This window comes from Neodiprion virginianus, chromosome 6 (genome assembly GCF_021901495.1).
Source record: "Neodiprion virginianus isolate iyNeoVirg1 chromosome 6, iyNeoVirg1.1, whole genome shotgun sequence".
Lineage (NCBI taxonomy): Eukaryota > Metazoa > Arthropoda > Insecta > Hymenoptera > Diprionidae > Neodiprion > Neodiprion virginianus.
This window is the reverse complement of record NC_060882.1, coordinates 6,083,867-6,110,953: the sequence shown is the minus strand read 5'-3', so window position 1 is coordinate 6,110,953 and position 27,087 is coordinate 6,083,867. Positions and strand designations below refer to the sequence as shown.

Here is a 27,087-nt window from a genome sequence, read left to right as displayed (position 1 = left end):
ATAATTTTAAAAGCTCGGGATTACCACGGCGCGTGTTACGTTTACTTATACTTAGGCAAAATTCATTAAGCTGAATCATTGTTACCATCGTAAATAAAAAAAAATATCACATCAAATTATTTCATTTTATTTAAATTTAATTTCTTGTCTTTGTAGTTCTTACGCGAAATAAGAATTCTTCTTTACCTTTATCCTCTACCAATGGTAACTCAGATTCCTCACCGGCTTAAAAAAAAAAACAAGCAGCGTTTTATTAGCTCCGGCTGAATTTCAAATCTATTGCATTATTTATTTAAATTATCCGCACTTTGACCAATTAATGATAGAATATAATGATAAATTCAAATCAACCATTGTTCCAGGCATATACCGGTAGCAAAAAATAGCATAGTCTATCGCTTCGATAAACTTTTTTTAACGCACTTTTTGCGAGACTTAAATGAGTCTCTTGATACAAATTTGACGATTTAAATACATTGTATGACATTAACGTGTACCGATAATTATAAATATATCTTTTACACTTGTTAATTCAGAAATTTTATTATAGCCAACAATCAAGCGGTCAGTTTTACAAGAAAAAAACTCAAAACGCAATTAATATTTTACTATGCCGTAAATAAAATAATATGTTTAATATAAAACGAACAAAATAAAAAATAACAATCAACAACGGCACTTTAAGTTGCCAAAACGAGAATGAGATAGTGAAGAGAGAAGAGAATACAAAAAAGCAAAACTGTTATTCGAGGAACGATTATTTCTTCGACTAAGCTTGTACAAAATCGATTAAATCCCTTATTTAGTATATAAGTCTTGGCACTTTGACGATTTTTGTTTAAAGTATTTGATTGATTTCATTCTACCACAACAATTAATTGTTATACCTGTATGTTTGCTGTAGCATTTCCAAATTTTCAACTATGCAACAATCGTGTAAGCAGATTGTGTTGGGTATTTTTATCATTATTGTCTTACTGTTGGATAATTTTTTTTTTCTATCCTTTTTAAATTTAAAATATTTTCGTTGGCTGTGAGGAATGCAAAGAGAAAATCTTGTACACGTGAGAATCGATTTAGTAGATCATTGAATACTATTGTCTAGTTTATACAATATAACCGTGATGTACTATATAATGTATAAATTTCACATTCATCAACGTCTTTTTTATATACAACACACGCAAATCAATTCACATCCTGGATGTTCATAAATATATGTTTATCTGTAACATACTACGAGATATATTATAATATGTATGTAAAGGTTTTTTGACTGCTTTCAATCCGCCTCATCATCACACTTCCGAATCATAAAATAATGGAATAATTTACTATTACGAAAATATTTCGTCATACGTATAATCAATAATTATCAACAGCCTTCAACGCCGCTCCTTTTTCATTTCCATTATTTTGGCTTCTTATTTTTAACCAATGCCTTCTTTTTCTTCTCAAGCGCCTCCATTCGTATATCTTCCAAGTCTTCCATAATGCCTGAAAATTTTCACGCAATGTCTAACACGAGCAAAACTGATCAGATAAAAAATGGATGAAGCAATAAAAATTCCTGAAACCATCCAACAACCACGTGTTTGCACGCGGGAAAATCTACATCGATAAAAGTTGGAAGAATTAGCAACGAAACAAAGTAATTAAGAACTGCTAACAGACAGTTCATATTTGTATGGAAAATGATCAACGAGGCTCGATATATTAAGAACAGGCTATGACTACTAGCTATATGCAAATCTGTTAGAGGAGCAGAATATTTCACAGATTTAGGGTTATTACCAATTTTTGTAGAAACGTATTCTTCCTTGAGCTGCTGAGCAAAATTGCTTTCCATACCAGCGTCGTCTTCGTCAAGATCCCTGTATTTACTTTTGTCATATCCGAATATCTCGCTAATATATTTACTATAATCTTCCGCCCCATCCCCCGGCCCATCATCAATAAAATCATCCAACTCTGAATCGTGCTCAGAATCGTCATCGTAAATGCGTCCTGCGGTGGGAAAGGAATTGCAAAAGAATAGATTACACTACGGTCAAAAAGGTAAGATATGAGTGTTTAAAATATCATTTTCGAAGATAGCGGTCAGATGGAGCTTAAAATAAAACCAAAAGTCCAACCAATGTCACAAGTCAAACTAGAAGAAAGACTATCTCACGTTTCTTGACCACGGGTTTCCGTTTCACATCCTTTGGAGGGAATTGCTTGGGCCTCGCAGGTCTGACGTCAGGTGGTGGAAACTGTCTAGACTTGATATCAGCAGGAAGGAATTGTCGTGGTTTTGCGTCGGGTTTGAGAGCCTGTCTAAGTTTCGAATCTTTTCCAGATAACTTTTGTTCAGGAACTTTCGATTTACTCGACGATCCATTCACAGTTTTTTCCTCCACTCTTTTAACTTTGCCAAGTGCCAGCTTTTTCTTCTCCTCTTCTATACTGCGACGCATTTCCTCGAGCAATTTCTTTTCAGCTTCGATTTTCTTGCGCTCTTCGATCAGCTTGTCTTTTTCCGAAGGCTTACTTTCTCTCTCTGAAGGCTTATTACTACTGCTATGATTACCGACTCTATCACTGAGTGCAGACGGTTTCTTGGGAATAGTACCTATGGGCGGCTTATGCGACAAGGTATTTTTCTCCGTAACGCTAGAACTCGGTACACTTTTTGTACCGTTTAATTTGGGAATTCTATTAACTGCGGGTTTGGCAGTCTTACCAGAATTTACTGGAGAGTGAGAATTTTTCGAATTTTCATTCATACGATCTCGCTGCTCTTTTCTCTCCCGCCATTCCTTTTCCTTGAGATGTTCCCTCATCTGTTTTTTGGTCATCAATCTTTCAGGTTCTTCAATTTTCGTCGGTTTTGGTTTCGTCTCTAATACAATGGGCTCATGCTGTTTTTTTTCAGCTATCTGTAGGAGTTGCATGAAATCCATCGGCGGAGGTAGTGGTCTTTTCTTAGGCCTCGGTTTTTCGTCTCTTTCTTTTTCAGGCACTGTTGTTCTTTCCTTTTCCTGTTTAGAATCTGGTTCAGGAATCGGTAACTCTTTCTCACCACTCGTAACCTGAGATCTTCGTTTTCGTTTATGACCCGAGGAATCCTCTATTTCTTGTTGTTTCAGTGCTTGTTTTACTCTGTCCTGTCAGATTGATTGACCAGTTTTTACCAGACACAAATCACAAAAAGGGAACAGAAATTTAGTGAACATAAATATCGAACGTTTAATCTTTGTTTTTTACTTACCTTAGTAGTCGCGATATCCTTAACGGTTTTCTTTCCACTTTCGGAAAACAATGGTTTTTCTTGTGGCAGATTTTTATACTTGTTCATAAGCTGATTGTAAAAAGCCGAAGCCTCCTGAGATACGTAACCATAATCATCCTCATCCGGCTGAGAAGGGCCTATAATTAATTAAATATAGTCTAAAGTTCAGCACTTCCTTCTCAAAAGCATTGCACTATATCGAACTTGCTACTACGATAACAGCTGTTAAGAGTTTATTGCCAAAAACTTAAGCTTCAAGAATCTACAATCACCTTAAGATTGACATTTTCCAGCCCAAATATTTTCCCGTCAATCCAAAAGATTCCAAGAGGTAGTGCTTCTAATCACATTGTTACACAACAACCGGTTATTCTGAACGCATCACCTTCTGTCAAAATTATTTCAATATTCTCTATTGGTACTCGAATCGACTTGCTCAAAGTTTAAGTCAACGAACTATAAAATACTTATAGACAAAACGTGCAAGAGCAAGCAATCTTAGAATATTTACACGATATGGGAATATGAACTTTTATCGCACATTGCATGAAATTTCAACACTGGTTAACTTAAAGCAGCAAATAGTCATATGTACGTCCAATACAGTAAACACCAAACGTTAATTCAGTTCAAATATTATGAAAAAAAAAAGGAAAAGACAAAAGTTACTAGTTGAAGTCCTACGTGTGTTACAAAGCAAGTACAGATGACGAAAACGAAATTGAATTTCAACTTTAATGACATTATACGATGGTAAAAACAACCGAGACGAATGCTATAAATCGATTGTTTGTTTTCGTGTGACAAAAATTTACCGGGGGTTTCGAGAAAATAAAATTCACAAGAAACAAAAGAATGGACGACTGTTAATAGTAAGCAATTAGTTGTATTGAGTTTCTGTTCTCAGGGATGATAGAAATGGGATGGCGGAAGAAAATTGATATTTCAAACCCGCTACACTACTCTAAAATTAGTTATCTGACCTTAATATATCCCTCAGAATCCTCTCTCCGCTGTGTAAAATCCAGCAAATCATTTCTTTCTGGTTGATGCAATTATGGGTGGTGGGTTTATTCATTTGTATCACTTTCACTATAATTCGTTTATTACCTGTGGGCAAAAACGTTGCCCGTTACGTGTGAATAATGTAGGAAACAATACTAAAAAGTTTTTACTACAATTATTTCCAAGCTTGTAATTTCTTGTGCTTTTGTTTTTTATTTCCCCTTTCTTTTTTGTCTCTCTTTCTTTTCACTAACTAGATGTTAGAAACATACCTCTTGGAAACTCATTTCGGTACAAATACAGCTCTTAAGATCAATATTACCTCAATAGAGAGAAAATTCATTCGTCAATCTCACAATCGGTAACGTTTAATGCATTTTGTGCTTTTACACATAATTTGAAGTGATATTAATCAACAGATTGTTTAAACTATGTGACTCTGCTGGCCAAAAATTTAGAATATAGGAAGACTTGTTCGCCTTGTATACATTACAGGTCAATTATAGCAACGAGCTGTAAAATTAATTATCAGCTACGAATCATACTAAATTTGTAATTCGAGCAATAAGCAGTGCCGAAAATTCTGTCATAAAATGTGTGCAATCACACATTATCTCATTTTCATTCGTTTTTGCGTTAACTTTTTTCTTTGGATTTCCCCATCAGTAAGGCTATCAATTACTACATTGCAATACAACACAATAGCGTTATATCATACCTGCCATAGTAACGGCCGTGTTGTCATTATCAATAGCGTCTGCAAGTACAGATTTATTAGCAGCTTTACAGACTTTTAAATGCTTATTGATTCTACTCTGAGCCTTGTGATCTCGTAACGCTAAAAGATTCTGAAACGAAGCAAAAGAATAAAACATCGAGTATTAGAAAAATTTCACAATTATAGATGATCAGACATGCTGCTACATATTTCAATTATTGACGATACAAGGTGGAAAACTATTGAAAACATGACAAATGCAACAAATGTGCACATACTTTTGTACTTTTCTCAATAATCATAGCTACTGTAATATTATCAAAACGACGAAAGAAAACAAAGATTCATTTTCTTCTTTCACTTAACCGATAAGCCGTATTGTCAAAGACAACGGTTGGTATGAGTGACGGCAAATCTCGCAACGATAAGACTCTTTGTGAAGAATATGACAGAAAATGATATCGGTATACCTCTTTTCTCTTTTTAGCATCTAAAGCCTTCTGTCGTTCCTCCTCCTCTTTCTTGGCGAGAAACTTTTTAATATTAGACGATAAATTGCTCGACGACTTGGACTGTTTTTTGGGCGGCGTGAACTTTGTCTGATAACAGGCGACCGGCTGTAAACACAGCATATTGATAATTAGCCGATTGGTAGCATTAATTGGGTTGAGAAGAGTAAGTAATAGAATTTGTTGAAAAAAAAGGTAAGCAATGGTTAATGATTAATCAGGGAATCTAGATCGACGATGGGAAGGGAAAGAAGGTGGGAGGCAGGATTGTGTGGATATTTCAGAGTCTAACCACCAACAGTGAACGATATAATTCCGAGTTACATATGTACGCAAAACGGATACCTGTTTTCCACCTTCGTTCTTTTGCGCTACATTCAACAATGTTCCGAAATCCATTTTCCTTTGCGCTCATACGTGGAAAAATATCCGCAAATACGATACTTCACTGGGTTAATTTCTCCAACGTCTGAACAATCAATTGTATCGCGTACAAGAACGGCGATTACTTGATTTGAACATTATCTGAAACCACCGAAAGATTTCACTGAATCTTATTTCGCTTCCGATTATTATTATTAGCGCCGTTGCTCGCTACTTGCGATGAACCGTTTATTTATTTTGTTTTTCTCAGATTCTTTTTCTCGTCTTCTCACCTTACACTTCGGCCATCTTCCATACGGGTGCAAAGCAAACTGCTGCAGAAAGCGAATGCGGAAACATCGCGAAATAAAAGTGACTGAGCCATAGACATACAAGAATTGTCTAGACTGTCGATGATTTGGTAACGCTCTCTGGCACAAAATAGGTTTACGAAACTTATTTGCAGGGCACTCGATCGGTAGGCGTATGTCGGTAACCGTCCAACACTCTGCCGTATTTAGCATGACGGAACCAATGGATGTTCGTAATTTGTTCCGTTTTGGAATTTTTAAATTTGGCAGACATTCAGACCTATCGAGATTGTTTCCACGCTGAAAAATGGATCAGAATCGTCCTCTCGTATATCACAATAATCCTTGCAAGAATTGGCTATTACTTTTCACATTCAAAGCGATCGAGACGATACGCCTGAAGGTCGGGCAACCTAACTTACACGTCGGTAATATGATTGCAGCCGTTATACCAATTAATTTAACTTGATCGTCCGAAAATATGCATATACGTAAGATCAGAAAATAAAAGTATTCTTCGTAAAACATCACTAAAGCAGTGATCTATGTAATCTCTAATGAGAATTCGATTTTAACATACTATATACAACGCTCAGAACCTCCGAATTAAGCAATATAATAAACATTAGTCCTAAAACTGACCATTCTATAGTATAATACTTGAGTAAAAGATAATGAAATTAATGTAATCTTCGCAACAGGCGTTTTTTCTGTCTCTGGTTGTTTGTTGCACGATTTCGCAATTCGATAATTTCGGATTAAATTTATGCTGAAATCTCTTAACTCCCTTATTCTTTCTATTACTTCCTTTTTTATACATATGGAACTCTCGTCCGCTGAGCACCCATTGAGAAAATAACTGCGACAAGGGGGTCTCGCTTTTGCATGCTGATGAAATATAACAGCCCGAATTATCATCCAGCTTATCGCCTACTATGTACAACGGTTAGTAGAGATCGCATCATACGATGATGATCGAGGATAAGCCGCGTGTATCTAGGGAAGTAAGAGGAGGTTGTCGCTGTGAATCATTCTTCAGTCTACCGTGAGCACCGCCAGAGTGAAATAGATCCGTAGATCTGTGCTTCCACGCTCGGGAGCACGAGGCTTGCAAACATACATGTGATAAACATATCGATGCAAAACATTGGAAAGCGAACGGCGATATAAACCCGCGTCTTGATTTAATACAGACTCTTGTTCAAACGTTTCTTTCCGCGATCTATTTTTATTCAAGTCTGCAAAGAAACTCAAAAATTTCTAGTCTATCCAATGTAAGAAAAACGTGCAACAGCAATGTCAGTTTGAAAAGTGTGACAGTGAGGATAGTTTGAATAATAAATTTTTTTGTCTTGTTTCGTCCTGCGGTGGATAATTGCTTAAACTTCAGTTTAAAACGAAAGCAGCTATCGCATAAATGCGTACGCGTTTGATCACGGAAACGATCGTCGATCGTGCGTAAAAATCCATCGGTATGATTCGAATCCACACGGTACGAAAGTCGAACTATACAAAAATCTCAACATACATAAATCATGAACTGGAATAACAATTTGAATTCTCATCACCACACGCAACGCGAATGACGTTCATGAAGTTTATTCACTACCTGTTATTCCACAGCAGCTCCACACTACACAATTTACAGTTATACGGTGAAATTTGTTTTTCTAATCTACGCAGGTACATGTCACGATGCTGCAGCATGAGCAGCAGCAGTGCCGATTCAACGAAATATCAAGAGTAATAATATGCTGAAAACTAGTGCGAAACCTCAACCCATTTTCGTATTTTATAAGAATAAATTCATAATAAAAATGTAGATAAGAATCTGCGCTGGACAATGAAGGTAAAAAGATGAAGAAACACGAGATACCGGTACCTATACTATACTCATTGAGATACCGTTGATAAACGAGATAACTAGAATAGTGGCGACCGCTTTTTTTCTCCTCGCTACCATTTCAATCGGATCGAGTACCAGTGCGGGAACTTGTAAGCTCCTATCAAGAGCTGCGAAGCTGCAACACGTTGCGTTGCGGACATCCCAAAGAAGCAAAGTAACTCGATCGAGACGTACTGCAATACCAGCTCGCGAGGTGGATAAAAAGGTACTGCTGTGACTTTCGATCTACATCACTTCCCCGTAAACATTATTACCATGCACGATTATTACACCCATGGATACAATGAAGCGAATCGTTTGATAATACAACTGATTAATTGTTGCGATTATATCGAGTTGTGTCAAAGATTGTCAATACTAAGATTTTGGACTCAATTAAATATGAAAACAGCCTTTAAGTGATATCAAACTTCCGTTGAAAGAAGACTTGCTTTGGACGATCGTCTAATTATGAATGAAATTCAGAGATTTTACGGAGACACATTAAAGTTAGTTACGTTATAGGAATGATTCGTGTGAATGAAAAAAAGCATTATTGCGCGACTTTAGAAACGTCTGAAATTTAGTAAACCGTAAAATAAAACGAGAGATATTCATATTTTGAAACCATAGTTCCTTTAGACGTTATAAAATTGAAAATAAAATAGATTCTTTCCAATCTATCGTCACGATAACGTTACTAACTTCAATATCGTAATTCGAGAACGTTCCTTCGTCGCATCAATATTTAACTACAATTAAACGCACCGGTAATAAATTCTAAAAGCTGCAGTTTCTTTTCGTTTGTACGATTTATAATAACAATAATGAAGAAAAACTTTCATCAGCCTCTCAGACAGACATTTTAACAGTCGAAACTGTTGGCCGAACTGCACAACTCTACTAGTCTCCGCACTACGCAATCAACTCCATAAGTGCCAATCTAAAGCCATTTGATGATTTAAGCCCGGATATTCACAACCAACGCCGGGACAATTAGAGCTATATATACTTCGTACCTATTGCACGCATAGGTGTAGGTATAAGCACGTCCGTACAAAGAGACGCGATGAATACAGAGTTGCATTGCATACAACCTATAGTCGTGATTTATAAAACGTCGCGTCAATCTGTCGTCCCAATGTTCTGCACCTTTATGCTAATTGAATAAGATGATTACCGTAGCAGCGAGATGATCCGTCGCAGTGTACAAGTACAGTGTAGTGAACTGTAATCAGGGATTTGCACGACTATGAAATAATAATTACACCGATTTGCAACGAGAACAGCTACAGCCTTGATCTTCTGCTAATGACAACATACTTCGTGTCATCGGATGGGTGGAAGAAGGTTTTGTTTCGGCTTCGCCGTGGAAAAGCTAAGACAACACCGCGTTCTTCCTCCCAGCCGACGATACGAGACGCTGCACATACCTGTGCAACCCGTATGTATAATACATAACAATCAGCTCAAAGTGTGGAATTATTATATGTGATCTTACGACATGAATGTCCGGCATGTAATATTATGATATAGTTAATGATTGGAGACATTCGTTTACAACGTGACGTGAACTCTGACTAGGTGCTTGGTTTTTGTGAGTAACGCAACTTGTTTCCGATCTTGAAATCTCATTTCTTGCTCAATTTTTAAAACGAATCAATTTAATTGTCAGATTACAATGGTGGCAAAATGGCATTTTTTAATAATATTATACGCTTTGTAAATATATGAGGCTGAAGTTAAGAACGTTAACGTAACGAAACGTTATACAGGGGGAAAAATTACTATTTTGCAGGTTTATACAGTGACTTTATAGTAGGCAAGTTTTCAACATATGAATACATTTCTCCTTATTACGATTTATTGAATTTCAATTTTTTTAAACGTTCCTGCAATAAATTTTGAAATAACGATTTTTCGCTATCATTACAATAGCATTACTGACTTTAGCCTCATTTGAAAATTGATAATCAACTGTCTGATATGAATCTTAATTAATTGGATTAACGAAGAGAATAATGAGCTCATTGTTAGATGAATTTGTACACAATATCGTTTCAAGTTCAAAGGAACCCATGTAGAAAAATGCCGCGTCGCCCTTTGACCCGCGAGTTATCATACCGGGTTTAACAACCAGAACAAGTTCAAGTTTTTACAATTATAATCATACACTGCGTGTGACGACGTTTGCCTCTCGACATATTATACGGCTCCCGATATAGTAATCGCGACATTCTATAATACTTGTAATTTTACTTAATTCGATGTACAACGTGATACCACGACTATTTCAACACCGCATATAGAATAATATCACGGAAACGGGCTTTTCAATCGAACACGTTGTCGCACAGGTCTAATAAACAAACAAAGAATCCAACGATCGGGAATTGTGGTTCTTGATCAAATAAGACCACAATTTTGATAACGCTTTCGACAATAGCACTCGTATAATAAAACAGACATAACACGTATGTACCTACTGCGTTATAATTCTTCACGGTTTTCGGTTTGTTAACACGTCCGTCCTTTTGTTCGTACGAATACGGTGCCATACGCTCAACTCTGAATAGGTATACATGCAGAAAGACACGCACAGAAACGTGGTTGGGTCTGCAGTAACGATGGTGAAATTATTAAACTACATATGATACTGGAAGTATGAGCTTGTATGAATAAACATGACGCGTCGCACTGCGGGATGTAACAGCTATTACACAATTATTTTCCAAAAGATTTGAAAATTATAATAAAATTATACACGTATGTACAACATGTTTGTAATACTGTGCCCGTCATGACCGTGAAATCGGAAGCAAAAAATTCCGCGATATTATCGAAGAGCGGATTGTATCAGGTACAATATAATAAAATATAACCTTCAGATAAATTCAAGATAAATAATAATTGTAATCAGTTTACTGGTGATTTGCAATCAATAAGTTCACGATGTATAATCAATTGGGACACGTCCTTGCGCGATTATTGTACATATATTACACAAATTAGAAAATCGGACATCCTTTGGCTACGGATGTAGTTGAGATGCAGCCAGCTAATTCCTGCCTGAGCGCATGGAATCGAACGGTTTACTTTTTTCTTTTTTTTTTTCTCTACCAGTAACGTACCCTGCGTACTTAATCGAACGCGTGTGTTTGTTATTTGCATTATGTCTGTATAGGTATACAAATATTGACTAAAGTAAACAGTTTTTCTCAGCTTAGGGTATATAAGGGTACATCAAGTCTCGTACTTCGGACCCTCTTCGCCTCGTTGCGGTCTGTGACGCACAAATATTTCCGTGTATGGTACACAAAATATGCAACAGCTTAGACGATTCATGGCTTGCAAACCCAACGATTCTTCGAACGTTCACGATTATTTTCAATTCGAGAATTTTTATTTAAATCCGCGTTACACATTATTTGTATGTAACACATCATTGTTTAAACTTTTGAACCCGAGCGGCGGTGGATGCGAGTTAATGTATAGTTGTGTGTAACGTAGATACGGTAGGATGCAGGCGTCATTTAATCAAACGACGTTTAGGAAATGATTTGTTAGTTCGTTTGTTTGAAAAGACAACTCTGGAATAGCTGGAACGGCGACTTATTGTCAGTTTGTCGTTATTCCTTCGAGTCACGCATTGTTGTGCCGAGTGCACCTTTGAAACAAGATAGTATTCAATGGTTTTTGGCGTCGCTGATTACGAATCTGAAACCAGATTTCAAAAATTCAAAACGGCGAATCCAATGTGGCGTACGAAAATTTCAAATTTTATAGAATACGGTAAAAAAACTCTATGCAAGGATTTTCGGGTCGCTGATTGGATTCGCCACACTGAACTTCTAAAATCAGCTTTCAGATTCGTAATCAGCGACCTCGAAAACTTATAATTGATGCAAAACATGTATATATGTAGAAGAGTAACTTTCTCGGAAATAAACTGTTCCTTAAATTTTCACGAATTTTTTCAATCAATTTGTTTCTATAAAAAATAATTTACATTATTTCACAACAATTGCTCTCGTGTACTGAAAATCTATCAATATACTATCAGAAATATAAAAAATCCAGCAAAGAAATATGTTGCACAGTTCTCAAAATATCCAAAAAAATGGATATAAAATAGATGGTAAGAATGTTTATACACCACTACGACTGAAAGGGTTATATTATTGGGCAAAGCGTATTATACATAAAAAATATTCATCGGATAGTTACTATTGTGGTAGTTAGTGAGAGGGGGAGAGAGATGGGGGAGGGGCAATACTCGAAAGATAGCCGAGTTCGAGGTAATATCGGTTTGAACGATGACAACTTTTACAACGGTTTAACAGAAGCAATACCGAACACAAGGGATTTGCATCGTCGAGGTTCGAGTGTGTTCTGAATTTTTCGCTAGTATAAAAAAATAACGTAACAACAAATAATAGTGAAAGTAAAGTGACAAACGGTAGTGAAAGATTTTTCAAACAATTAATCGCATAACTCCATTACCGTATTAAAATTTGACTGTGGAATAATCTAGCGGTAAGTTTGTATATTTATATGTAATGTAAATTGTGATCCAATTAATTATACTAACATACAACGACAATCACATTCGTGAAGCTATCGTTTTTCATTATTTACGTATTTAACAAAGAATATCGGTGAGAAATTTTAACCGATTGCAAATATAATTGTAACGATACAAATGCGTTAAAAACATGAATTGCATTCGGTACAACGGAGTTAAGAAGAAGATGAATATAAGAAACGTGTAAGAATTGACCCAAAATTTGAGAAAAAAAGACACGCGCACACACACGCAGAGTCAATATCGCGGAGCATTGGACTCGTGCGATGATTTATTAGTCAAAGAAACAACAGCGGAAACACGGGAGGTATAATTCTTAGAGTCAATATTATCATACTTACATGACCAGGATAATAGTTCTGTTGTGAATGGCGAAAGTAATCGTAGAAAGACGGAGAAAGAAAATTACAATTGCGGTAAGTTGCAGAAATGTGCACGGCGCTCGTCATTTGCGGCGATAATTCGACTCATGGTTGCATATTTCCATGTAAAACCATGTATTATATGTAGGTATATGCTGGATAAGCAGTTGCATTGTATGTGTTGAACACGGAGAAAAGAGAAAATTCGTAATTATAGGTATGTGTAGCGATTGCGTAGTTGGGATGTTTGATCGATCTTCGAGGGTGCAGTCGAGCATGGTTTTTTTTTCACCTTTAATTTCTTGCAGGTAAAAATAACCCTATTGAAGTTAGTAACGTTACTATACCGTAACGATTCGTGGTGAAGAAAAAGCGTTATTTCGAAATTTTGGAACTCTTCGAATTTTAGTAAATCATAATAAAACAAAACATACTTATATTTTGCGATCTTAGTTCCTTCAAAATCATTGTAAAAATATGAAAATAGTGATTTTTTACCAATGTTTCGTTACAATAAGGTTACCAACTTCGACCTCGTTAAAAATATGCATTTTATCATACGTATTTCTGTATCGTTTATAATAAATGTTTTTCGAACAAACAAAATTTCGGTTTCGTTCGATACAATACACTTGTACATATAATCGCACACGTATGTATACATAATATACGAGTATAAATTATTTCGCATCACATGTACATTTACATATTGCACGTTTGCGTGTTAAAACTTCGAGAAAGCGACATCTTTCCCACGCACACGACTTTTGTACTTTTGAATGTACATCTACCAGTTTTTCGCTCCGTTTTTTCACTCACCGTGCGAATCGCCTGCTTTAACATTTCATATAAACGCTCATCGTTACAGTCGACACTTATAACGACGCCCACCTCGTCAACTCTCGACGACAAATTGTACCTATCCTACTTTCGAATTTAATTAAAACAGAAAATTGAAACTAATCGGTTGGTCTACTTGGATTAACTAATTCGATCGGTTTGGTGTGGAATGCCTCACATACAGGCAGTTCCGTAAATCCAATCGGTTGATTATCGCAAGCGTATAACTGTCATCGTAATTACATATCACGACGGTTGTATCCACTGATAGAAAAATTAGCATTGACAACGATTGGCAAATGATATCGCGATTTCCATGCATTCCAGAAGACGTCTGTATATATCTGTATATAAAATATACATATAATATAAATAGTACAGAGAGAGTATAAGTGATATACCTATTATGCATAAAAGCTTCAGCTTACTAGAAATCTGTCTCCGAGAGGAAAGAAAAAGAATATATTTAACAGAATCGAACATGCAATATTATTACGCCTGAGAATTACGCGATTATTCGAAAAGGTTCGAAATTTGAGAGTATTTAGCAAGAAAAAATCCGGGGATAACGCGTTGATACGATGATTTGACACACGTGGCAAATGCGTGTCATTGTCTCTATTTCAATCCGGAGTTAGAGAGTGGGGAGTGTAGAAACACCCACGTGCTCGTAAGACAACACAAATTTATAACAACGATGTGTTGTATTATTAGAAAATCTTGGCGCCTTGAAATCCCCACCTGCCTATACTGAGAGAGAAAATATCCTCTCTTTAACACGCATATGTATGATGCATAAGTTACGGTATAGTTGGCTGATAGAAATAATCAGCTGTGTTCGAAGCGCGATTTTTTCAAACTATCGTCGAACTCTTTAATCATTCGCAGAGCGTCGTCTCATTTGATCTTCATCGACTCGTTTGACCGGCTATTTGATCTTCGATTTTTGCAATTGATTTACTTTTTTATTTATTATTTTATCTTTAGAATCATCACAGAATAACGATGGCGGTGAAGGAGTGGTTCCGAAAGCTGCAACCTGTGCAAATCTACCTGGTATTATTCTTCACGACGGCCTTCGTGATCGTCGAGTTAATCGTGAGCCATTTCACCCACGGATTGACACTTCTTGTGAACACCTATTACATGCTATGCAACATCATCGCGCTAATCGGCTGCATCGCGTCGATAAAAGTAAGCCGAGCAATGTGTTATTAATACATATTTTAAACGCATCGATTGATTCGAGTTACCCGGAAATGGCTAGTGTCGAATTAATTGTAAAAATAGTTTCATTCGAGACGCATTTTTATATAGTACAGCAATCGCGAAAACAGCAACGACGAGGAAGAAAATTCGGCGGTCGCTATCTCGGGGGAAAATTCTACCGGTTCAGTGCCGTCGTTGTCGGCGAAAGTGAAGGTGAGTGTGATATTGTTTTTAAGGATATACGCCGGATACGTCGAACAAGGTACTCGGCGTGTTTCAACCTTTTGCAAATAATTCAGCATGAATCGCGATCGGAGCAAAGACTGAAGAACACTTTCGGCTGGGCGAGGATAAACATCCTGACAATGCTCGTCTGCTGCGTGTGCCTGGGCTCGTTTTGCTTCTCGGAGCTGGTCGAGTCTGTTCAAACTTTGTTGCACATCGATCACTTGGACGCTCTGCACCAGCCACTTACGGTATTCGGCATCGGAGCGGTGGGAATTCTGCTGAATGCATTTTGCTACATCATGATCGGTGGATACACGTTTTACCACGGAAGTTCGCTTCAGGTCACGAAGAACGGCGATGTGATAATGAAAAAGTAGGCAATCGTCAAACCCGAGTCCCCAATCTGCGTGTCGATGATAGAAAACGATCGTTTCGATAAACCGCGTGCGGAAATTTTTGCAGAAAAATCGCCCCAGCTACCATTCCGGCGGGCGAGCAGCGATTAGCTTCGTCTGAAACGCGAAACTGTACAACGGCAATCAGGTTCCCAGGAAGACCAGGATTCCGGGGTATTTTTAGAGACGTGCTTGGCTGCGTTTTCGTTATGATCGACTCGCTAGCCGTCTACTACACGGATCCCTACGTGGGCAAATTTATAGATCCGATAATCGCCATCGTGTCGTCGACCTCTCTTTTATTTCTCAGCTATCCGTACAGTGAGTATACCTAGGTAATCGATGCGAAATTTAACCGAGGGGTGTTTCACCGAAGCGATTGAGGCGTCGATATCATTCGAAATCACTCTGAAATCAGTGATATTAAAATAAAATTCTGCATTAGTGGTCATCAAGGCAATTATTGATAGTCATGAGAACTTATTTAGGATTACAGTAATCTCTTCGTAATCTTAAGAAATGACGTGAAATTTTAGAAATCATGATAAGTCGCGTAATCAAAGTATAATTTATAATCCCTCTACAAAATGTAAGTCATCGTGGTATTAATTTTTACTCCGGTGAAGCGCCCCTTGAATTCAACATTTTTTCTTCTTCTCCCTATTTTCTCACAGATTTTTTAGGGCACTCAACGATCGTGTGTGTTTCTTTTTCTTATTTCCACAGTGAAGGCATCCGGTCTGATTTTGTTGCAAACAATACCAAATCACATTGACATAAAATCGCTGAAGAAGGAACTGCTAGAAGCTTTTCCCGGGATAGTGAACGTCCATGATTTACACGTATGGCAGTTGACGGGTGATAAAATAATATCTACGGCCCACATAATATTCATCGATCCAACGGCAAGTTACATTACTTACAATGAAAACGTCCCCAGATTTTATATTCGCATTGGGAATGACTGATAAACTTTCATAATTTGACGAAAGTTTAATTTAATTATCGAATCTTTGATTTTATAGATGTACGCATGTATCAGACACGAAGTGACCGAGTTTTTCGTAGAAATGGGAATAACGCAGGTTACAATTCAACCGGAATTTCAAAAAGTAAAAAATCTATTAACATAATCATATTTTTATAACATTATAACATCCTCATGTTCTCCAAGACGATTCCGAAACATTGAAATAAAAATAACCGACTTTCAACTTCGGTATATCCTTCAACTAGTTGAATTTGCAAAATAGTTTTATCATTGCTGTATTCGAAAGTTGCGTATTGACGAGTTTTTTGCCTCTAAAAATTTATTGTTACAATAGCGTTACCAACTTCAATCTCATTCTTTTCGACATCGGCATAATACGTGAATCAAAATTTCAGGTGAAACCAGAGGTGAAGAAGATCGACTGTCTGATCAAATGTCGAGGTGAAAATTGCAGCCTGTCTCAGTGTTGCTCGAAAGATATATCGCTCGACAGCGACTCCGGCCATCCAACGAGCACAAACCGTCAGGGGATACACAGGAGGTTTGAAATGGAAAAAATCGTCCCAGACTCACAGCCGATAAGCTTGAAACGATTTACCCCCCACGCTGCCGAATATTCCTGCGAATCTAGTCAGACGGTGGTGATTAGAAATGAAGCAGATTCGGCAAACGTTGAGAAAATTTCAGAAGATATAACGAACACGAGCAAAGCAGTCGTGGAAAAGGAAACATGCAATGTTGATATCGAAGACACAATGGTACTTCCATCAGTTTCCGAAAACTGTACAAGTGGATTTGCATAATAATACCGAAGAAGTAATGGTTTGATTATTTTTCATTTCTTTCGTTTATTCAAAAAGTCTGATTTTCACGAAGACTCGATCAAACGGGAGTTGCAAACCGCGCCTAGAAGAGATGGATGAGTGAAATTATGAGCAATTGATGAGCGAAATCGCTGACTTGTTTGTACATTTGATGATAAATCTGCAAACGCATGACGGATCAGTTTTTCAGTTGTTAGCAACGGGTCGAACTGCCTGATTTCGAATAAGGATTGACATGTATATTGTGGAAAAAATTGCGTTACACAAACTTTCGGACGATACATTGTGCAATGGAAGTTAATTCCATATGTGAGCGGAGCTAAACTAATAAGCCTTGAATTGCAACGTATCACGTACATCATCTAAGCATTAAGCCTACTTTCCTACCTACGTGAATATTTTTTTTTGAATCATAGACTAAGTGAAATTTTATTCTGTAAAGAGGAAGCGAATTGATAGTTCAAAAATATAATGACCTTTTCCATTCTAATGTATGTTTGAAGTTTCACTTTATAAAACTCACAAACGCCTTGTATTGCAAACATCTCAACTCATAGTGGGATTTTTTCCCAGGACGTTTACGATTAAGTAACGGTCGACGGATTTTAATTCGAACGGCTAGAGATGAAAGTGTTCCTTAACGGTGTGAATAATAAAGTATTATTTAATAATTGTTAATAAGCTGGCTATTCGATCGACTGTTTTTGCTGGGAAATGAAGATTAGCTACAAATCGTTATTATTGTTCCGGTACGTGTATAATGAAATGCAATATGTTACTAAAATAAGTTGGCATAGCAATGCGATTTTTGATGAAAAATATTTTTCATAATGTACACAGTTACATAAAATTCCTCACACAAAATTGCACGTGTTCGTAATCTTGAAGCTCACTGAATTTTCTGTCGTTCAGTCACATTTTGGTGTACATACAAAAATCACTTCCGACAGTTGCAGAGCTAAAAGACCCCTTTGAAAATATGACCAAGAATAGTACTTCACCATAGTTTTTTAATCGCAAGAAAAATTCTGTGCCGAAACATCGTCAACAAATTCACCAAGTTTCGATTTCATTACGGCACCGGATTTCCGCGGTATAAGCTAGTCTCATCATCAGAACCGTGGAGTAGCAAGTCCGCGCGCTAATAGCGGGGTTAAACCTCAAAGGTAAATATCGGTCTTTCAAAACGATAACGAGAAAATGCATAACCAATGACCGACTATGCACAGAGACGCGTAAAAGCCGCAATAAACATATACAAATTAATGTTCATAAGTATTTTACACATATATCTAATTGATATCACAAGTGTTCATTTAACAAAGATTTGTAGATACGGTAACCGCAAAATGAATTCTGAAGGACTTGTCCCAATAATAAAGACCATTCCGGGTATTTAAATCACCGATATGAATAGAATCTTTTCGGCTCACTGCCTCCGTTCAGAGCAAATCAGATAATTCTCGAGGCATTGATTAATTATTGGAACAATCAAATTTCACGTGACAATACCAAATGAAAGAATCTCTCTTCATAATAGTCAATGAATGTATATACATATATACATAAATAACAGTGTTCAAAGTATATTTTACAACTTTCAACAGTTGAGAAAGTTGAAACAATTGATTCTACAGAGAGACGAAAGGAATGGACACGGTACGAAATGTGTTCGGTGGTGTGGCGGTCGGCAATCTTCTTCGACGTGACGTTTTCAGGCGCAAACAGGTGAGTATATGCATGTACAACAGTATATGACGCATGCATGAGTACGATATACATACATTAAATTTCTAAATGCGAAATGTACTACGGCAAGGTATATTAGGCATGTATGTACATATGACGACTTTACTAATCCCTGAGCTACAAATGTAAACACATCATCGTGTTTTCGTATCATTGCTGCCTCGCCACAAGACAGTAAATACGGAAGGGGCAGATGTGAGTATTACAATACTCGCTTTGCTAATAGTAGACCATTTCGTGAACTGAAAGAGTGTCGAGGTACAAAACGCATGCGAAGCTCACCGATCGCCCAACGCCTACAGGATGTTGACCCGCTTCCCTCCGCCGCAACTGCAGTTGCATTCCGAGAGGGAGTCTTCTTTTCACTGTAACACTGCACACGCACTTGTCGCAAATGTCGTATTGTAGTAATTTATTATTCCGCGAAACGAATACCGCGAAACATTGATTAAAAGCAGAAAAAATTCATCAAATATAACGAGAAATTTGGCGGAACGTACATTGATTAGGTTCTGTGATGGTTAGTCATCGAACTCACATTAACTTCTAGCACTAAACACGGTGAATGATTAAAATACGCTCTCAATGTCACTCGCACTTATATTCCAATCGACATCGAGGGTTTCGCTGGGTAGAAAAACAAGTGCACAGTAATTTCGAAACAATTTGCACAGAATCACGAGATATAACTCACTTGTTGTTCAGCACTTAACGTCACACGCCATGTTAAACATATTCAATCACGTATCATATACAATTAAATAAATCGATCAGGCAATAATTATTACATCCACGCAAGATCTTCAAAATCAAGTGATCGAATCTCCGATGACAAGAAGTACGTACGTAACTCACGCGTCGACGCTCCAGAAATAACTGTCAAATACTACCCGTCTTCAGAGTCTTCAGTCCCGGAAATATATCACCAGCGTTTGTCACATGCGGTGCCGAAACAAACAATTGACCTTGAGACGCACTCCTTTGTAAAAACAACTTGGCACTAAACGACTGAATCATGTAATTATAGGCCTTAGGAACGGACATACACTGCCGAATGCGTTATAAGCCGGGCATTGAAACGCATGTTCAAGCTGCCGGACCTGCTGCCACAGCAGAACTGACTAATGCACAACTTCAAAAGTAATTGTTTGACGCCTGACGTAATAGTAAGGCTAGATTCTCACGGGCAGCAAAATGCTGGGACACTGCAACGGTTGGATGCCAATTAGCTCTCTCTTATCTCGTCTTTTCGTGATACCCGGCAATAATAACCCCGTTCGGGACAAGTCGCAACCGAGGATCTCTAATCACAACTACGAACTCACCATTTGCAAGTGAATATAACAGAAATCAGTTCCACTGATGAATCACGTGATCAACTGACGAGCGCTTGTCGAGCCACGATTTGCGAATAATACGAATCTTGACATTTTGAATTTGAAGTAGAAACGTGATAAATGATAAAATAGCTATTTACCGAATGCAGGGTAGACTTGTATCTTTGGATACAACACTTTTGTTTGTTGTTTCTGAAGAATAATTGCTTGAGAGAAAAGAGATCATTCCTTTTTTCCCTTTCAATGTTTAATTCTTAGACCTCATCGTTGGTCAACTTATAACCTGCCTAAACAACAGAACGGCGACATTGACGTGAGCATAGATACGGATCACACGACAGAAAGTCTACAGAGCTTTGCATCGCAGAGATCAGAGCTCGTGCCACCAGGTGGCGTAGAGTGGATATTCTGATTCGAGATTTGCCGTGAACATGCATCTGTGAGTTAATCTATTGCTTACGCATTCACCGGTTGGATTATCTTCCAACCTCAAAAAGTGAACGATGGCTGCTTTGATACCAAAAAGTAGTTTTCGAATCGCAAGTAAGGTTTGCAATAACAGCATTACGATTAAATTCTGCATCGGGCCATACGAACCTTTACTTTTTCTCGCTCTGTTTCTCACCATGCGCCTTTCTTCAGTTACCAACCAGCTAGAATGCTGCTCAATTACATAACTAATAACAATTTTGTTGTCCATATCGACTGATCAACTATTACTGTTATTTGCACAGAACGACAAACGGTACGCTCTACCAGCGTCGCTGTACAAATTTGCTGCTACTCTGATTCTCCAAGGTTGATAAAAAATGACAATCCAGCTTCTTTCAAACGCGGTACCGGAGGGCGCAGCTCGTTCAATGGCATCGTCTGCACAGTCTTTGGCTGCACAGGATTCCTCGGTCGTTATGTCTGCAATAAGCTTGGAAAGATAGGCACCCAGGTACAAGTTTGCCCGACACAAGTGCCGTTCCATTTGTTTATCTGGAAAATAAAGATACTCTATCGCTGAAACAAATTTCCATGGATTTAGTTCTCATCTCTATCACTTTGTAGATGATTCTTCCTTATCGCGGAGATGAATATGATGTCAAGCGACTAAAAGTTACGGGCGACTTAGGCCAAGTCTTGTTTCACCCATTTCATCTGCGTGATGAAGATTCTATACGGAAATGTATTAAGTATTCGAATGTTGTGATTAATTTAATTGGTCGTGAGTGGGAAATGAAAAACTTCAAATATGATGACGTAAATGTGGAAGGAGCAAGGCGACTTGCACGGCTTGCCAAAGAGGCGGGTGTTGAGCGTTTCATTCACCTGTCTGCTCTGAATGCCAGTTTAAATCCTACGGTATACCTTAATTTTACTCTCCGCTACCAGTTATTTCTGTCTTTCTGTTTCATTTCTTGCAAAAAGACTTTTATTTCTATCATTCGCTAGCCTATCGTACTGAGTCAGGGTTCTCGATTTCACAAGTCGAAGGCAGAAGGTGAACTTGCCGTCAAAGAAGAATTTCCTGGAGCTACCATTATCCGACCTTCGGTTGTTTATGGACAAGAAGATCGTTTCATCAAATATTATATTCATCCTCTGAGATCCTTCTTGAGGTGAAATTATTTGTATGGGCTACCTTACAACTAATCTGGGTGGATATAATCTGTTTTTGTATTCTCTAAATAATTATACATTTAATTATCTACTGTGAAACCTTTATTACAGATCATTACCTCTGTGGAAGAAAGGAGAAGCGACTGAAAAACAACCAGTTGCGGTATCTGATGTTGCAGCTGGTATAGTAGCGGCAATTAGAGATCCTAATTCTGTTGGAAAAACTTATCAATTTGTTGGGTATGTTAATCATGGTGAAAACGCACAGAATTCAAAAATGGAATTGATTACATGAACTATATCTTTTAACCTTTCAGACCAAAGCGGTATCAACTATCGGAACTGCTTGATTGGATGTTTGCAGTAATGAGAAAAGATAAATCATGGGGATATTCCAGATATGATTTGCGTTATGACCCATTTTTCATGGCCAGAATATACGCTAATGAACTTCTCAGTCCTAGTTACCCGTTCGGAAACTTGCATTGGGAGCAAATAGAAATAGTGGGTATAAACTTGGATTATTGACAGATTTCTATCTATCATCAACGCTCCGGTAATTTAGTTATTCCTTTTCACAAAAATGACTAATCGTCACTTTCAGGAACATACTAGTGACAAACTAATCCAGGGTTTACCAGATTTAGAAGACCTTGGAATAACACCTACTGAAATGGAAGATCAAGTACCTTGGGAAGTGAAGCCTTATGTAGCATATCCGTACTACAAGCCCGAAATTGGAGAATTCCCAACACCAGATCCACCTAAAACGATTCCAATTCAATTTGCTTAGAATTGAGTCATTGATCATTAGTGAATGTAAATTACAAAATACAATACAGTGTTAGTACCTATATAAAATTCTTCTATGCTTATTTACATCAGAGGATTTCTAACCAACGCGTTTTGTATAGGGTATGTATAGTAAATTGAAATTTCCCTGTGGTCAATGAGCTACAGTTGCAATTATTTTATTTATCAAGAACTACATTGTAAAGTCGTATAAATGAAAATTACACTTGTTAATATTCAATAAAATACAATGCTTAATCAAATGGTAGACGACTCGTACCAACGTAAGCAGGCAACCAGTAATTTGACACTTTTTACCATGAGTTTAAAAAAAATTCATTCACAGAATATACATTCACATTAACTTTTTAGATAAGCACTGATTTAACGTGCAACTATAATTCGAAATTGAGAAATCACTTCTGCCTGTATGAAATTTGAACTCGATTAAAGACAACGTGAATCAAATCGAGGTAGAATGACTTAACTATGAGCAATGATTGTTATTCGGTAATTACGCGATTTATAAGTTGAGCTTGTATCAGTATCTCCGTGGTTGATACTAGAAACGAATAACCGACATGGTATATGCTTTACATAGATATGGATACAGGATATTCATTATAGTTATTGGTAATAGACTCATAATATATACAAAAAATTAATAACACTTAAAACAATGGTAATCAAACAAAACTCTTCATCAGAGGTTATCGTAAAAATGAAGAACTTTTTATAGTCAAGAATAGTTATTGAGCATTCACATATATCATTCAATTTCCACAATACTTTTCCCCAAAAATTACCAATAATAATGATCAAAGTGCAGTACTATATATTTTGGCATAAAAATAGCTAAACTGCAATAACACTGTGACACGCTAGAACATTATGTATTGACGATATTCCTTTGATTTCCGATTACTGAGTGGAAATTAAATTGAGTTTATTAGTACATAATGAGTTTGAACTTTAATTGACTTATTTCTTAAACTTATATCTTACTACGTCAGAAGAGAATATGACAGTTACTACTTTATCTTATACTACTTTTAGTACACCTTTTTATGTAACCAGAATTGTTGTAAATTGCATGAACAATGTACACGTAAACACATATTTGTCAATGATTATTCTGATTGAAAGCAGACAGTTTTCTTAACAAGCACGGAAAGGGTTAATTTATAGTCTTGCAACTAAGCTTTCTACCTGATATGACTCTGGTAATTGTACCAAGTTCTGATGAAAACATTTATTTACAATTTGGCACAATTTCAATCATCACAATATGCAATTTGTGCTGGTCGATTGACTACATTTTTTGGAATATCTCGAATTTCGCTGTATGGAGTAATTGTAAGCGATCGCTGTGATTGCAATGCTTTTGAGAAATATGAATGAATTAAAATGGGTATTAAAAATATTTAATCATTACCAATTATTGAAGCTCACACTTATCGTTAGTTAAGTTCTCGCCAGTCTTAAATAATCGTTACAAATTTGTAAGATAACTTATTTTATATCTTTAGTAAGTTTACTTAGGAATGGACAGTGCCAAAATTTATATCTAGTTGGCAAGTGGACTGCCAATATTTTGACTGATTTTCAGCTCTGTCTAAAAGGGTACAATACTATCACAATTAATTTCATTTACTTTCTGGACATTGGATAAATTCCTAGCTTATACATATCTGCAAGAAATTTCAATATTTCTATACTTAAAGTCTTCTTTTTTTTTTCTTAGAAAATGTGAACTTTGATAACGTTAGCTTAAAAAGCGGATTGCTGAAGCATAGAAAGTCACTTTCTATAAAAATGTAGTAAATGCTAGTATCGTCGTAATTTGGAATGGTATCGATATTGATAATGTAAATTCCGCCCCAGAATCTAAATTACCTTTAACTACTTTGTCGTGGCATTTTGCAATGATTTCTGAATCAACGAAGCTCATTAACTTACCATTGTACTCAATTGGGGAAATGCAATAATTGTGTTTCTGGAATTCAGTGGTAGAATTGGTGGCAAAATCACTTTCCAGAATATCGTGTATCTGGCAATCGCATGGAAAGTGATTGTCGATCGCGCTTATAGTATTAATGTCCAACAAAGTGTCACCTGTTCGAGGTGCTTCTAAAATGTGGTTACCATGGAATCTCAATACATTGATAGCGAGATCAGATGTTAAATAAAGCTGTTCGATAACATCGATTTTGTTTTTCAAAATATTGAGATTATTTACATGACTCAGCCCAGAGAATGCATCTTTCCTTACGACGCCAAGATCACTCTCCTGAATGTTAATTACATGAACAAAGCTCAGCCCTCTGAACGTGAACGGCATTAAACTGGATAAATCCATAAAAGTTAATTTGAGTAAACCAACGTGTTGCAATCCGCTGAACGCATCGGGTTCAATGACTCGAATACCAGACGGAAAAATTAAATGATCGACGTTAGTCAGGCCAGAAAACGCGTTGCTCTGAATAGAGTGCAGCGGATTATTACTCAATAGAATTAATTTAATGTTGGAAGTCCCAGCAAAGGAATATCCTTCGATATACTTTATCTTGTTGTGAGCTAAAAATAAAAGTGTGACATTTTGCAGGGCGGCAAAAGAAAATTGACCTATAAATCCTAATGGGGTGTGCTGAATGGACAGTTCTCGCATCTTATTCAGACCACGAAAAGCAAAGGGCTTTATCGAAGAGATATTATTTCCATCCAAGCTCAGCTTACGCAAACCTCGAAGCCCAGAAAAAGCGTCACTTTTTATTATTGGAAAATCATTCTTGGTAAGAGAAAGATCCTCGACTGTTGGCGGTAATTGAAGGGTAGGGATTTCCACCAAGCCGCCTGTGTTGCAAAGCACCTGCCAAATTTCAGTTCAAGTTGAAAATAGATTCTCATTTTGAAATTATTCGTTGCTCTAGCATTAGCATTCATCGAAATACAATAATCAAATGTTTCACAACTATTTGTCATCATTACCTGGGTCGGTGATAGGCAGATGCATTCCGCAGGGCAGTTCGTCGATCCATTCGATACCGTCGTCTCCTCTTGCATAGCGAGCGGAAAGCTCACTAATGCCAGGCATAGCGAGTAACGCATAAATATCTGCACAAAAAGAAGGAATTTGAATCAATATCATGAGGCAAGAATACACTGAAGTGTATTCGTTTTTTTCACAGCTTGTTGCAGTGTGGGTATCAATTTGAATGAACATTTATTACCAGAAAATTTTATAATTGGTAGCATAATACACTGATCCGGTACTATATATTAATTGCTGATAATAATATTTGTTGTTTACTTCTTTCTTCTAATATTCTCACGATATTATCGTGACAAAAATTCAATGAGGTCAATGAGATCCTTGAGTATGTGTACCAATATTTTTATATCCTCTTTTTTTCTCATATGAATAAAACTAATTCCAGCTACGTTATATTATATGTAATACATTACTCATATTTAAAAACACAACTGGGATCGAGTAAGTTCTGAATTGGAGGGTTGGTTTGATTATTTGTATATATAATTTGAGTTTTAATCAAGTGTTAAAGAGCGCCGGCGATGTATTGGTAAAAGCGGTAAAATCTAAAATCCGTAAAATCAGTATTATAATATAACTAAGCATGCTAAGGGTATATGATATGTACCTGCGCGCCCCAATCCATTAATTCCGATTTCTTCGATAACGCGCATGCCTTTGCATCAGGGGTTCAGTGATTGCAGACTGGGATATGTAGCAGTGATAATATATTTTTGTAGGAAATCGCAAAATCGTATCTTCAGGAGTCGTACTTAAGACGAGTGATTGCAGAGGCGTTAGCCAGTCGTCGGACTGGATCAACTGTGGAAACTGTTGGCCTCGATTCGGCTCTGCTCAAATTACCCCTGAGCTTAATGATCAGGAGCGATTTCCAGCCGCGCCTACACAACCCCGGCTGCACACCGGCTCTGCTTTATTTCGCTTTACCTTCGTCGTTGTGCGCAAGCTCATAATTATTCGCCCTGTTCATGCAGTAATGCTAAATGTCACTTAATTAGCGAATCAAGCTGCATACGTTTAACTTGTACTATATTAGACATCATAAATTTC

General features: G+C 37.0%; 4 protein-coding genes across 12 annotated transcripts; 2 read left to right on the top strand and 2 right to left on the bottom strand.

The window, feature by feature from the left end:
- Positions 1 to 527: 527 nt before the first annotated feature.
- Positions 528 to 13,114, bottom strand: LOC124308225 (protein SPT2 homolog). 2 transcript variants are annotated; one of them, XM_046770732.1, is made up of 8 exons: positions 6,163 to 6,233; positions 5,852 to 6,031; positions 5,468 to 5,614; positions 4,998 to 5,127; positions 3,254 to 3,411; positions 2,174 to 3,149; positions 1,795 to 2,007; positions 528 to 1,497 (listed from the first exon to the last, which is right to left on the bottom strand). In XM_046770732.1, the coding sequence occupies exons 2-8, from the start codon at positions 5,903 to 5,905 to the stop codon at positions 1,412 to 1,414; spliced, it is 1,764 nt and encodes a 587-aa protein (XP_046626688.1). In that variant the 5' UTR covers positions 5,906 to 6,031; positions 6,163 to 6,233; the 3' UTR covers positions 528 to 1,411. The 2 variants fall into 2 exon arrangements, with proteins under 2 accessions (XP_046626688.1, XP_046626687.1); XM_046770731.1 differs by lacking the exons at positions 5,852 to 6,031; positions 6,163 to 6,233 and adding an exon at positions 12,992 to 13,114.
- On the top strand, positions 7,112 to 18,177 carry LOC124308227 (zinc transporter 1). 7 transcript variants are annotated; one of them, XM_046770741.1, is made up of 8 exons: positions 7,112 to 7,125; positions 14,840 to 15,046; positions 15,170 to 15,274; positions 15,361 to 15,662; positions 15,752 to 16,005; positions 16,411 to 16,589; positions 16,710 to 16,796; positions 17,071 to 18,177. In XM_046770741.1, exons 2-8 carry the CDS (start codon positions 14,858 to 14,860, stop codon positions 17,476 to 17,478), a joined length of 1,524 nt encoding a protein of 507 aa, XP_046626697.1. In that variant the 5' UTR covers positions 7,112 to 7,125; positions 14,840 to 14,857; the 3' UTR covers positions 17,479 to 18,177. The 7 variants fall into 7 exon arrangements, with proteins under 7 accessions (XP_046626697.1, XP_046626694.1, XP_046626695.1 ...); XM_046770738.1 differs by lacking the exon at positions 7,112 to 7,125 and adding an exon at positions 7,217 to 7,672; XM_046770739.1 differs by lacking the exon at positions 7,112 to 7,125 and adding an exon at positions 7,217 to 8,291.
- A 2,819-nt stretch (positions 18,178 to 20,996) lies between these two features.
- On the top strand, positions 20,997 to 23,248 carry LOC124308229 (NADH dehydrogenase [ubiquinone] 1 alpha subcomplex subunit 9, mitochondrial). The gene is made up of 7 exons (XM_046770743.1): positions 20,997 to 21,128; positions 21,320 to 21,528; positions 21,642 to 21,935; positions 22,026 to 22,192; positions 22,305 to 22,433; positions 22,511 to 22,697; positions 22,798 to 23,248. The coding sequence occupies exons 1-7, from the start codon at positions 21,089 to 21,091 to the stop codon at positions 22,984 to 22,986; spliced, it is 1,215 nt and encodes a 404-aa protein (XP_046626699.1). The 5' UTR covers positions 20,997 to 21,088; the 3' UTR covers positions 22,987 to 23,248.
- A 1,035-nt stretch (positions 23,249 to 24,283) lies between these two features.
- On the bottom strand, positions 24,284 to 26,961 carry LOC124308230 (immunoglobulin superfamily member 10-like). 2 transcript variants are annotated; one of them, XM_046770744.1, is made up of 3 exons: positions 26,645 to 26,961; positions 25,974 to 26,099; positions 24,284 to 25,854 (listed from the first exon to the last, which is right to left on the bottom strand). In XM_046770744.1, the coding sequence occupies exons 1-3, from the start codon at positions 26,660 to 26,662 to the stop codon at positions 24,793 to 24,795; spliced, it is 1,206 nt and encodes a 401-aa protein (XP_046626700.1). In that variant the 5' UTR covers positions 26,663 to 26,961; the 3' UTR covers positions 24,284 to 24,792. The 2 variants fall into 2 exon arrangements, with proteins under 2 accessions (XP_046626700.1, XP_046626701.1); XM_046770745.1 differs by lacking the exon at positions 26,645 to 26,961 and adding an exon at positions 26,216 to 26,629.
- Positions 26,962 to 27,087: the final 126 nt, after the last annotated feature.

Bases quoted from the DNA above. Each gene is read 5' to 3' on its own strand.
- LOC124308230 (XM_046770744.1), bottom strand. The intron at 25,855-25,973 runs GTAATGATGACA...GAAATTTGGCAG, and splicing joins TCTGCCTATCACCGACCCAG to GTGCTTTGCAACACAGGCGG.
- LOC124308227 (XM_046770734.1), top strand. From the start codon at position 9,402: ATGGGTGGAAGAAGGTTTTGTTTCGGCTTCGCCGTGGAAAAGCTAAGA. The intron at 9,510-14,839 runs GTATGTATAATA...TTTTATCTTTAG, and splicing joins TGCACATACCTGTGCAACCC to AATCATCACAGAATAACGAT. The intron at 15,047-15,169 runs GTAAGCCGAGCA...ATTTTTATATAG, and splicing joins GCTGCATCGCGTCGATAAAA to TACAGCAATCGCGAAAACAG.
- LOC124308229 (XM_046770743.1), top strand. From the start codon at position 21,089: ATGGCTGCTTTGATACCAAAAAGTAGTTTTCGAATCGCAA. The intron at 22,193-22,304 runs GTGAAATTATTT...CCTTTATTACAG, and splicing joins CCTCTGAGATCCTTCTTGAG to ATCATTACCTCTGTGGAAGA. The intron at 22,434-22,510 runs GTATGTTAATCA...TTAACCTTTCAG, and splicing joins AAAACTTATCAATTTGTTGG to ACCAAAGCGGTATCAACTAT.
- LOC124308225 (XM_046770731.1), bottom strand. From the start codon at position 13,099: ATGACGAGCGCCGTGCACATTTCTGCAACTTACCGCAATTGTAATTTT. The intron at 3,412-4,997 runs GTATGATATAAC...AATTAATTATAG, and splicing joins CACGGCCGTTACTATGGCAG to GCCCTTCTCAGCCGGATGAG. The intron at 2,008-2,173 runs GTGAGATAGTCT...TTCCCACCGCAG, and splicing joins GAAACCCGTGGTCAAGAAAC to GACGCATTTACGATGACGAT.